The sequence below is a fragment of the Cetorhinus maximus genome, chromosome 21 (genome assembly GCF_964194155.1).
Source record: "Cetorhinus maximus chromosome 21, sCetMax3.hap1.1, whole genome shotgun sequence".
NCBI lineage: Eukaryota > Metazoa > Chordata > Chondrichthyes > Lamniformes > Cetorhinidae > Cetorhinus > Cetorhinus maximus.
The window spans coordinates 45,631,386-45,643,526 of record NC_135899.1 but is presented as its reverse complement, the minus strand read 5'-3'; the positions used below and the strand labels follow the sequence as shown (position 1 = coordinate 45,643,526).

At 41.1% G+C, this 12,141-nt stretch overlaps 1 protein-coding gene across 1 annotated transcript in view; it reads left to right on the top strand.

The window, feature by feature from the left end:
• adgrb2 (adhesion G protein-coupled receptor B2) overlaps positions 1–12,141 on the top strand; it is a 1,091,625-nt gene that overhangs the window by 559,402 nt on the left and 520,082 nt on the right. The window contains exons 12-13 of the mRNA XM_078566906.1: positions 192–300; positions 7,463–7,609. Coding sequence (XP_078423032.1) covers positions 192–300; positions 7,463–7,609 — 256 coding nt within the window. The remainder of the gene's footprint in view (positions 1–191; positions 301–7,462; positions 7,610–12,141) is intronic.

Below are 12,141 nucleotides of genomic sequence, written 5' to 3'. Positions count from 1 at the left end.
TTCACTGAATTCAGCATTTCAAACTAAGTGCCGGTCCTGGACTACAACTGTTTGCAGTTCCATGTCCCGTGAATATTGAATTACATTGTGTTGACTGTTGCAATTGGAGTAATGCTTTGCTTAATGAAAGATTTTCTGTATTTTATCACTATAGTATTGATAATGCAATAATGTTGATTCATTTCACACAGGTTGCACCAGGATCAATTTACTTGATGCGGGTGGTTGAAGATTTCATCCATATTGTGGGTCATGGGCTAAAGGTGTTTCAGAGCGCCCTCATTGTGACAGATAATCTTGGTAAGTTCAGCAATTGCAAGTGATTTGTTTAACTGAGGCATTGGACTATATTGGAATATCAATGTAACTTTAAAGCCACTGTAATTTTCAGAGAGAAAATAAATAGATATGCTCTAATACCTGTCTTTGGCTGAGATTGTGGCACTGTCCCACAATCTGGTCTGTTTACCAACTGATACTTGTTTTGGATTGAGATTAGATCACTCTCACGCTCTGACCAGTTCACCCACTAAGTTTGGTATAGTACCACTCTCACACATACTGATCAGTTCACCTTGGGTGAACTTGGGTCTGATGCTAGTGTATTAAACTTAAATAAAGGCAATTGCAAAGGTACGAAGGCAGAGTTGGCTGCAGTGGACTGGAATGATGGGTTAAAAGATAAAAGGGTAGATAAGCAGTGGCAGACATTTAAGGAGATATTTTAAAACTCTCAACAAAAATATACTCCATTGCATAAGAAAGACTACAAGAAGGATGCACCATCTGTGGCAATCTAAGGAAGTTAAGGATGATATGAAATTGAAAGAAAATACATACAATATAGTACTGTGAAGATTGGTGAAATTGGGAAAACTTTAGGAACCAGCAAAGGATAATGTAAAAATAATAAAGAGGGAGAAATTAGAATGTGAGAGTAAACTAATATGAAATATAAAAACAGACAGTAAGAGAACATAAGAAATAGGAGCAAGAGTAGGCCATTCAGCCCTCAAGTCTACTCCGCCATTCAATAAGATCGCCTTTAAAGGTTCGCTTTTATCCACTCTGCTTCTTGCCTCCTCAAAGAATTACTCAAGCACAATTTCCCTTTTACAAAACCATGAAGACTCTGCCTGATAATATTCTGATTTTTTAAATGTCCTGCTACTACATTGTTAATAATGGAATCTAGCATTTTCACAATGATAGATGTTAGCCTAACTGATCTATAGTTTCCTGCTTTCCGTCTCTCTCCTTTCTTGAACAGAGCTGTTATATTTGTGGTTTACCAAACTGCTGGAACCTTTCCAGAATGTAGGTAATTTTGGAAGATTATAACCAATGCACCCATGATCTCTTCAGCCACTTATTTTAAGACCCTAGAATGCAGGCCATCAGATTCACATTAACTGGTATACTAGGCAAGAGGAAAGGTCAATATAGAAGCAGTGGCAGACATTAAAGGGGATATTTCAGAATACTCAAAATAAGTATATTCCTACTATAAAGAAAAATTCTAAGGGCAGGACCCACCATCCTTGGTTAACTAGGGAAGTTAAGGAAAACATCAAACGTAAGGAAAAAGCGTATAACTGCACAAAGGTAAGTGGCAGGTCAGATGATTGGTCAGAATATAAAGAACAGCAGGGAATGATTAAGAAGATAATCAGGAGAAAGACATTAGAATATGAGAAGAAGCTAGGTAGAAATGTAAAAACAGATAGCAAGAGTTTCTACAGGCATTTGAAAAGGAAAAGAGTAAGGAAAATGAGTATTGGCCCTCTAGAGAGTGAGAATAGGGAGTTAATAGTTGATAATAAGGGAATAGTGAATGACATGAACAGACATTTTGCATCTGTCTTCATCATAGAATATACGTTTCAAGGAGACCCCCTCTCATTCTTCTAATCCCCAGTGAATACAGGCCTAGTCCACCCATTCTCTCCTCATACGACAACCCTGCCATCCCAGGAATCAGTCTGGTGAACCTTCGCTGCACTCCCTCTATGGCAAGTATATCCTTACTTAAGTAAGGAGACAGAAAGTACACATAGCACTCCAGGTGTGGTCTCACCAAGGCCCTGTACAGCTGCAGTAAGACACCCTTGCCCCTTTACTCAAGTTCTTTTGCAATGAAGGCCAACATACCATCTGCCTTCTCAACTTCTTGCTGCACCTGCATGCTTGCTTTTAGTGATTGGTGTACAAGGACATCCAGGTCCCTATGTACATCAGCATTTCCTAATCTATCCATTTAAATAATACTCTGTCATTCTGTTTTTCCTACCTAAGTGGACAACTTCATATTTATCAACATTATACTGCATCTGCCATGTATTTGCCCATTCACTCAACTTGTCTAAATCGTCTTGGAGTCTCTTAACATCCTCTTCACCACTCACATTCTCACTAAGTTTTGTGTCATCAGCAAACTTGGAAACATTACATTTGGTTCCCTCATCCTAATCATTGATATATGTTGTGAATAGCTGGGAACCAAGCACTGATCCCTGCGGTACCCCACTAGTCACTGCCCACCACTCCAAAAAAGACCCATTTATTCCTAATCTCTGTTTCCTGTCTGCTACCCATCTCTCAATCCATGCCAATATATCACCAGCAATCTCATGTGCTTTAATTTCGCACACTAACCTCTTATGTGGGACTTTATCTGAAGCTTTCCGAAAATCCAAACACACCACATCCACTGGCCTCCCTTATGCTAGTAACATCCTCAAAAAGCTCCAGACGGTTTGTCAAACATGATTTCCCTTTCATAAATCCATGTTGACTTTGTCTAATCCCATTGAGAATTTCTAAGTGTCCTGTTATCCTGTTATCACATCCTTTATAATAGGCTCAAGCATTTTCACCACTACTGATATGAGGCTAACTGGTCTGTAATTCCCTGTTTTCTCTCTCCCCCCTTTTTCAATTAGTGGGGTTGCATTTGCCACCCTCCAATCTGCCTAGATTGTTCCAGAATGTACAGAATTTTGGGAGATGACAACCAATGCATCCACTATTTCCATGCCCCTGCCGCTTCCCGACCTTTAGTACCCTGGGAGGTAGATAATCAGGCCTTGGGGATTTATTGGTTTTCAGTCCCATTAATTCCTCCAGCACTATTTTTTAGCAATACTAATTTCCTTCAATTTTACCTTCTCACTACACCCTTGGTTCCCTAGCATTTCTGGGAAGTTTTTTGTGTTTTCCTCCGTAAAGACAGAATTAAAGTAGTTGTTTAATTGCTCTGTAATTTTCTTGTTCCCTATTATAAATTCTACTGTTTTGGACTGTAAGGTACCTTCATTTGCCTTCACTAATCTTTTTCTTTTTACAAACTTACAGAAGCTTTTACAGTCCACTTTTATATTCCTTGAAAGTTTACTCTTATACTCTATTTTTCTCTCTTAATCCATCTCTTGGTCCTCCTTCGCTGAGTTCTAAACTGTTCCCAATCCTCAGGCTTGCTACTTTTTCTAGTAACTTTATATGACTGCTCTTTGGATCTAATACTATCCTTAATTTCTTTTATTAACCAGGATTGGGCCACTTTTCCTGTTGTGCCTTTGCACCAGAAAGGAATGTATAACTGTCGCAATGCAAAACATTCATTCCTCAAATATTACCCATTGCTTACCCAACATCATGCCTTTTAATGAAGTTCCTCAATCTATCCTAGCCAACTCATGCCTCAAACCTTAATCTCTTCGTTTAGATTTCGGACTTTCCATTCTAATGAAAAATTCTATCACGTTATGGTCACTGTTCCCTAAAGGACTCCACACAACAGGATTATTAATTAATCCCTTCTCATTGCACAATACCAAATCTAGGATAGCCTGTCCCCTAGTTGGTTCCTCTATGTACTGGTCTGAAAAACCATCTCGTACACACTCCAGGAATTCATCCACTGCTGTATTATTGCTAATTTAGTTTGCCCAGTCTATATATAGATTAAAGTCATCCATGATTACTGTAGCACCCTTGTTACATGTATCTCTGATTTCCTGATTAATGCTGTTCCCTATCTTACCACTACTGTTTGGAGGCCTATAGACAACTCCCACTAATGATTTCTGCCCCTTGTTGCTTCTTAGCTCAACCCAGACTGATTCTACATCTAGATTTTCTGAGCCAATATCCTCTCTCAATATTGCACTGATTTCATCCTTAACTAACAACACCATTCCACCTCATTTTCCTTTTTGCCTGTCCTTCCTAAATATCAAGTACTCTTGAATATTCAGTTCTCAGCATTGGTCACCCTGCAGCCATGTCTCCATAATTGCAATCAGATCATAGCCATTTATATCTATTTGCATTGTTAATTTGTCTACTTTATTGCAAATGCTCCATGCATTCAGATACAGTGCCTTTAGACTTGCCTTTTTAACATTTTAATCTTTTTTTGTACTATGGCCCTATTTGCTGCTAGCCCTGTTTCCTCTGCCTTCCGCTTTTACTTTCTACTTTTCTGACTTCAATTCCCATCTTTGTATCCTTCTCTTGTGTTTCCCTGCACAGGCTCCCATCCCCCTGCCGCTCCCCCACAGTACTAGCAAACACTCCTGTGAGGAGATTGGTCCCATGTCCTGCTGGGGCACAACCCGTCCAGCTTGTACAGGTCCCATCTTCCTCGGAATTGGTCCCAATGCCTCAGGAACTTTAATCTCTCCTTCCTACATCATCTCTCCAGCCATGCATTCATCTGATCTATTCTTCTATCCCTGATCTCGCTAGCATGTGGCAGTGGGAGTAATCCTGAGATTACTACCTTTGAGGTCTTGCTTTTTAATTTATTTCCCAGCTTCCTAAATTCTGCTTTCAGAATGTCATCCCTCTTTTTACCTATGTCGTTGGTACTGATATGGACCACATCCTCCGGCTGTTCACCCTTCCCCTTCAGAATATCCTGCAGCTGCTCAGTGACATCCTTGACCCTGGCACAAGGGAGGCAACATACCATCCTGGTTTCACATCTGCAGCCACAGAAACTTTGCTCTCCCACTCTTTTTCACCCCCCCTCCCCCCACCCTTTGCAGCTGAGCCTCTTGTGCCACAGACTTTGCTCTTGCTGCATTCCCCTTAGAAACCATATCCTCCAGCAGTATCCAAAATGGAAAACCTGTTAGAGAGCAAGATGGATCCAGGGGACGCCTGCACTACCTGCCTAGTGCTTTTACTCTTTCTGTCGGTCACCCATTCCGTTTCTGCCTGTGCACTCTTTACGTGCGGTGTGACCACTCACTGTAGGTGCTATCCATGAAGATCTCATCCTTGCGGATGCTCCACAATGACTCCAGTCACAGATCCAGTTCCAAAACACAGATTTTGAGTAGTTGCAGCTGGAGACACTTCCTGCACACATGGTCACCCTTGACACTTGCTTCCCACATCGCACAGGAGGAGCATTCCATGTGCCTGAGCTACCCTGCCTTGACTTACCCTTAAATTACTCCCTTTACTTTTATTTTCTCTAGTTTAGAGAATATTAAGGACAGTAAAAATACTCACCGGGTCCTACTTACCAAGGCTGCTGATCTTCTTTCTGAGGAAAGGTAGAAAATAAAAGGCTCGCCTCCTTTTCTCTTCACTGAACTCTTTCACTCAGCAAACTCCAAGTTAAGCACACTGGTGCAACCCAAAGCAGCACTCCAGGGCAGACAAGGTGACACTGTAAATGGCCCACTTTTATGCTCTCTGAATCTGATTTCTGAAAACCTGTTTAAGCCAGATATTTAATTAACTAGCTGTAGCTGCAACTGAGCCTGTATAACTCTGTTTTAAAGCTGAACTAAAACCCTCCTCCCAACCTAAAGAGCAACTTTTGGTTATTTGCTAAATTAAAGAAATACTAGACTTTAGACAAAAAATAACCCTTAAATTAACCCTTAAAAGTCTCTCACTCACCAAACTCCAACTTAAGCACTCTAATGCAGCTCAAAGCAGCACCCCAGTGCGTGAGTCGCAAAGCGTTAGTTTGCAGGTCCAGCAAGTAATTACAAAGGCAAATGGAATGATATCCTTTATTATGAGAGGAATTGAACTTAAAATAAGGCTGTTATGCTTCAGTTATACAGGCATTGATGAGACCACATTTCGAATAGTGTGTGCAGTTTTGGTCTCCTTATTTCAGAAAGTATGTAAATGCATTGGAGGCTGTTCAGACGAGGTTTACTAGATTAATACCTGGAATGAATGCCTTATAAGCAAAGGTTGCACAGACTGGAGTTTAGAAGGGTGAGGGGTGACTTGATTGAAGTATATGAGATCCTGAACAGTCTTGGAAATTGGATATGGAAAGATGTTTCCTCTTGTGGGTGAGTCCAGAACTATAGGGCACTGTTTTAATATTAGGGGTCGCCCTTTGCCCTTTTAGGACAGAGGTGACGAGAATTTTTTTTTTCTCAAGAGGTTGTGCGTCTTTGAAACTCTCTGCTTCAAATGGCGATGGAGACAGGTTCATTGAATATTTTTAAAGCAGAGGGAGATAGATTCTTGTTAGGCAAGGTAAGCAGTGGTTATTGGGTGTAGATGGGAATGTGGAATTTGAAACACAAACATATCAGCCATGATCTTATTGATTGGTGGACTAGGCTTGAGGGGCCAAAAGGCCCACTTCTGCTCCTATTTCGTGTGTTTGTATGTCCGTGGGACTTGTAAACCCTCAATCTTATTAGTTTACCTAATACTTTTTCTCTAGTGATAGTGATTATTTTAAGATCCTCAATTCCTTTCTCCCCTTGACTTTCTACTATTCTTCAGATGCTTTTGTGTCTTGTACAGTGAAATCATATACAAAATACTTGTTCAAAGTCCCTGTCATTTTCTCATTTATGATTATTAAATTCCCCACTCTCTTCCACTAAGGGGCCAGCATATCCTTTTCATATAGTTCTGGAAGCTTTTATTGTCTGTTTTTATATTTCTTGCTAGTTTACTCTCGTAGCTTAATTTCTCCCTCTTTAATATGTTTTTGCCAACCTTTGCTGGTTTCTAAAATTTACCCACCATTAATTTTAGCAGGAATATATACTATTTTTATTTGTTTGATACCACCTTTAACTTTCTTTGTTAATCACAGATGGTGCATCCTTATCACAGACTCTTTCTTTCTGAATTACAATACTGTTTTCACCTATGTAGTTTCTAACAGAAGTCAAGAAGTAACTAGCAGCAGTGAAAAGACTTGGCACTTTTCTCTTCCCCATTCCAGGAATTCTGTGCCTGATGGATGCATTCCAATTCCTGTGTGGATGAGATTAACAAACGTGGCACAAATCAGGAATCAAGCATAGGTTTTACTGTTCTGTAAAATATTACAGCCATTAATAAACGCCACACAGAGATTTATTAATTGATAAGTTTATTCTTAAGGTCGAATCTGTGATGCCAAGTAATAGAATTGCAGAAAGCATGATTGGGGTAGTAACTTTTTTTCCCTTCTTTTCAGTAACTAGTATTCAACGAGAACCTGTTTCTGCCGTGTCAAGTGATATCAGCTTCCCAATGAAAGGCAGGAGAGGAATGAAGGATTGGGCGAGAAACTCAGAAGACAAACTTTATATTCCAAAAGAGGTTTTCATGCTTTCTTCTTCAGGTACCTGCAATTTGTGCTGTTACTCACCAACATTGTTGTTACTGTATTGCCATGGACTGATCAGCCTTTTCTTGTCCCTGTCTCTCAGAACTTTATAGGCACCTAAATCAGTAGAAATCTTTCATTGTTTTATTAAGTAGTCTGTTTCATAAAACTTCTTCAGCATTAACCTGTGGAGAAATATTAGCCCAGAGGCATTGCCCTGTTATATATTCCATATTAGAATTAGGTGAGAGTATGTCTCCTGTGTGTGCTTGTTTTCATGCCATGTTGCATGCATGTGTAATACTGTTCCCTGTGTAGCACATATCAGTGTTGTAGCTAGTGAGTACAGGCGTGACACAGTCCTGCCCTTGTTATGTTCCAGTGGCCATCAGCAAGAACAGGTCATTAATTTATGTGCAGTTTATTGGACTATATTTTAATACAAAAACAGAATACTGAAGATGCTGGAAATCTGAAAAAAAACCCCAGAAAATGCTGGAAATACTGAAGAACATAGGCGGCTTCTGTGGAGAGAAACAGAGTTAACATTTTGGGTCATGATGACCCTTTATCAGAACTCGGGGTTAGGGTTCTGATGAAGGATCATCAATGATCCAAAATATTAACTCTGTTACTTGCCACAGATGCTGCCTGACCTACTGAGCATTTCCAATATTTTCTGATTTTACTACATGTTAATTGTAATCCATTGGTTATAAAGTGCTTTAGAACATCTCATTGCCCTCACATAGATTTGGTGCTCTAGAAAAATCCTTGCTTTAAATCAGAGCCCATGCGACCTGGGTCCTCAAGCTCTTCAATTAAGGGCCAATCCTCCAGTCAGCAAAATCTACCCAGGTTTCCTGGCCAATCATGCTACATACTTGCAACAGTGTATCTCTCTATCCGACTCTTAAGTGCCCCTTCCGAGGATGGATATCCCCGACCTGGTGTTTGGACAAAAAGGAGATTGACAATGTCTGCAATGAAGTGCTGACAAGTTTGGAAAGCCTGATATACTTTGATCACTGAGCTGCAGGTCATTGTTGACTCCTTCTCCGAAGCATATGAGAAAATTACTCTTTCAGTAAAGAGCTAGAAAACTAAGGTCCTCTTCCAACCAGCTTCCACAGCAAAACATCTCCCCCCATCGATTATGATCAATGGTGAGATCAGTGAAAATGTGGACCATTTTCCACATCTTGGGAGCCTCTTCTCAAAGAAGGCAGAAATAAATGACAAAATTTATCATTGCCTCCAATGTGTCAGGTGAGGAAAAGAGTATCTGAGGACAAGGATTTCAAACCCAAGACTCAGTTCATGGTTTACTGTGCAGCAATGATCCCCATGTTCCTATATATTTCTTAGATTTGGACAACCTACAGCAGGCACCTCAAAGCACTGGAAAATATCTTGTGCGGTGCCTTCGCAAGTTGCTCCAAATCCAGTGGCAAGAAAGATGTTTCAAAAACAGCGTCTTCTCTCAAGCCAGCTTGACCAGCATTGAGGCGCTAATCACTCAAAACCTGCTTCCAAAGCAACTGCTTCACTTGGAACTCAGTTGCAGTAGGAGACTCCTAGAAAGACAGCGGAAAGGTTAAACACATCTGCTCACACATGGGACACCCTGACTTGTGACCGACCAAAATGGAGAAGGCTCATTTGGAAAGGCACTGAATACATCAAAGGAATTATCGGGAACATGCAGAGGCAAAGTCGAGGCATCAGAGGGAGTGCACAAACCTCCAAACAATCCATCTCCCAACCCTTCAAGCATCACCTATGCCACATGTGGCAAAGTCTTCAGATTGCGCATTGGATTTATCATCCATCTCACAACCCATCAAACCAAAGGGACTGCCTCAGATGAAGACTTCTTCTTCATCCTCTACTTCTTCTAACTCAGAAACATCTGGAAGAAGAAAATAAAGAGAGGTTTACAATGAGTTGTTGAGCATCAGTGTTCATTTTCAATGGAAGGAGTGATGTGAAGAATTCAAGATATGGTTTTCTGGCAGTTACTAAAAGGTGTCATAGGATAAGATAAGGAGAAGCAGGTAGGATGCAATGGGCCTGCAACTGCCATCTGCTCTTCTACTGCCCCATCTCTGACTCCCTCTGTGGCCTCTGAAAACATTAGTTAAGTGTCTTAAGTAAGAAATAACATATGAATTAGAAGGCAGACTCAACAGATGCACTCAAGGCAAGACAAACAAGCTACTAGAACAAAGGGAAAGGCCAGGGAGTGGGTGTTGAAAGCAGGTTGTGGCCAGACTGCACAAGCTGTAAGATGTGGAAGGTCATGCAAATACGAGAACTAGGCCTGATAAATGTAAAAACAGAAAATAAGTAATTGAGGATGGAGACATCTACTGAGCATGTGATTATAAGTTGATGAGAATAGAATTGCGTGACCACAAGGCTACACGGCTAAATGTGTATATGGGAATTAAGATTTGTGTCTGCTAACAGAGTACTCTCTTAGACTGCCTAAGGTGGACTCTCCCTATATATGCTTGAATAAACGATCGAAGCCTGTTCCTGAGTCTCTTGGTGTTTATTGAGTAGCAGCATAACAGCCTCCCTTCTTGCAGGGAGGGAAAGAACAGAGATTTTGGGCTCCACTGCCTGTCACCAATCCCTCTGGTGTATGGTGTGTCTTCTCATTTGAAAAGAGTTCAAATAGTGAGAAAGATGCAGCATCAAACTCAGATGCCACTATGCAGACCATAATGGGGGTGAAGAACCAAGGAATTACATTTGAAGCTTTTACTGGGATTAAAGCATGTAAGGATGCAAGTAAAGAGATTGATCACTTTTAAAAAGATATTTGAATTTCCAGTGACTGATTAAAAAAATCACATGACAAGATTTCAAGTTTTAATACATTTAATGTAATAAACAAATTAAAAGCAACAATATCTAAACAGTACTCTGTAAGAAACCTATACTCTAAACTATGGAAAACATTCCCCATTTAAATTTCAAATCAACCAAAAAACCCCTGCACAGTTATACTTTACTCTGTCCTTTAAGTGGACACTTCATTCACCAGGAACCAGTTCAAAATTATTCTCAACTCCTAATGGCTCACTTCCTTTTTCCTTTTCCAGCCAGGTAACTTCTAGGCCAACATTTTCCCCCCATCGGGGTGAAAGAGCTGGAGTGGACATAGGCAGGTGGGCAGGCCTCTGATCGGCGCCCCCGGTGAGGGGTGTGCTGCCATTTTACGTGGGCAGGCCAATTAAGACCCGCCCAGCGCGACGTCTGCCAGGAAGAGCTATGCGCTCCCTGAGCAGGTAGGGAGGGGAATTCCCTCAGCCAGGAGTGCCCTCTTTCGCGCATGCACGCAAAAGAGCGCACAGATCTCCCTGAGGCAAAGTGCTACCTCAGGAAGATCGTCTCAGATTTAAAACTTTAAATAAAGAGGTTTTAAAAAATTCTCTGCCATGTCCCCTCATGTGACACTGTCACATGAGTTGGGACATGTCCATAAGTTTTATTGAAACCTTTTGTAAAAATTTAAAGACCCTCATGAAACCTCATCCCTCCCGTGGATGAGGTTCCATGCTTTTTCCGAGGCCTGCCAGACCTTAAGGTTGGACGGACAGGTCCATCAATGAAATTAATTAGTTATTTAACGGTCTTAATGGGCCGTTGACAGTTCGCGGCTACGCGCCCGCCAAACTGAAAATCTAAATGATGTAGGGTGACATCGTTTATCCACGTCATTTTACGCATCAGCGAGCGGGCCCCACCCCCACTTGCCGACCGGCAAAACCTACCCCTAGTTTCCAAACTGACTGTCACGGTAAGGATTTTCCCTTTAAGACAGCTGTACTGAATACGCACAGTCCATGGACGATGTGCCATAGTTTCCAAACTGACTGTCACGGTAAGGATTTTCCCTTTAAGACAGCTGTACTGAATACGCACAGTCCATGGACGATGTGCCACCTGTTCCACAGTAGAAGAGGAGGAACAACCTGGAGTGCCTCTGTGGACATGAACCCCAGACCATGGTGCTGGAACACATCACACTATCGTGTCCACTAAGATCTGTTGCTGGAGGCACTTAATTTCTCCACTCAGCATCTCAGGAGTCAATGAATGGATAGCCAATAATCCTATTATAAATATTTTCCATCTTACAAGAGTCCTAATAGTAGAATGTAATTTACAACACTTTGTTGGGCCTCTGTAATCAAACATAAATAATACCCCCCTCTAGTTGAAGCTAGGCAAATCTTCCAGCCTCGTTTAATTCCTCACAAACTTGGTCTCTTCAATCTGAGCACGAGCTCTCACCCGCATTCTGCATCATGAACAATACAGACAGGCTGTCTCTATCTCTCTCTCTCTCTTTCTCTCTCTCTCTCTCTCTCTCACACACACAGATTCATGCAAACTGACCTGCCTCTGCTAGGTTCAGCAATATCTTAGAAAACCCTGTACCGCAATAACAAAAACAGAAAATGCGAGAAAAACTCAACAGGTTTAGCAGCATCTGTGGAGAGAGAAACATAGTTAACATTTTGAGTCCGTGT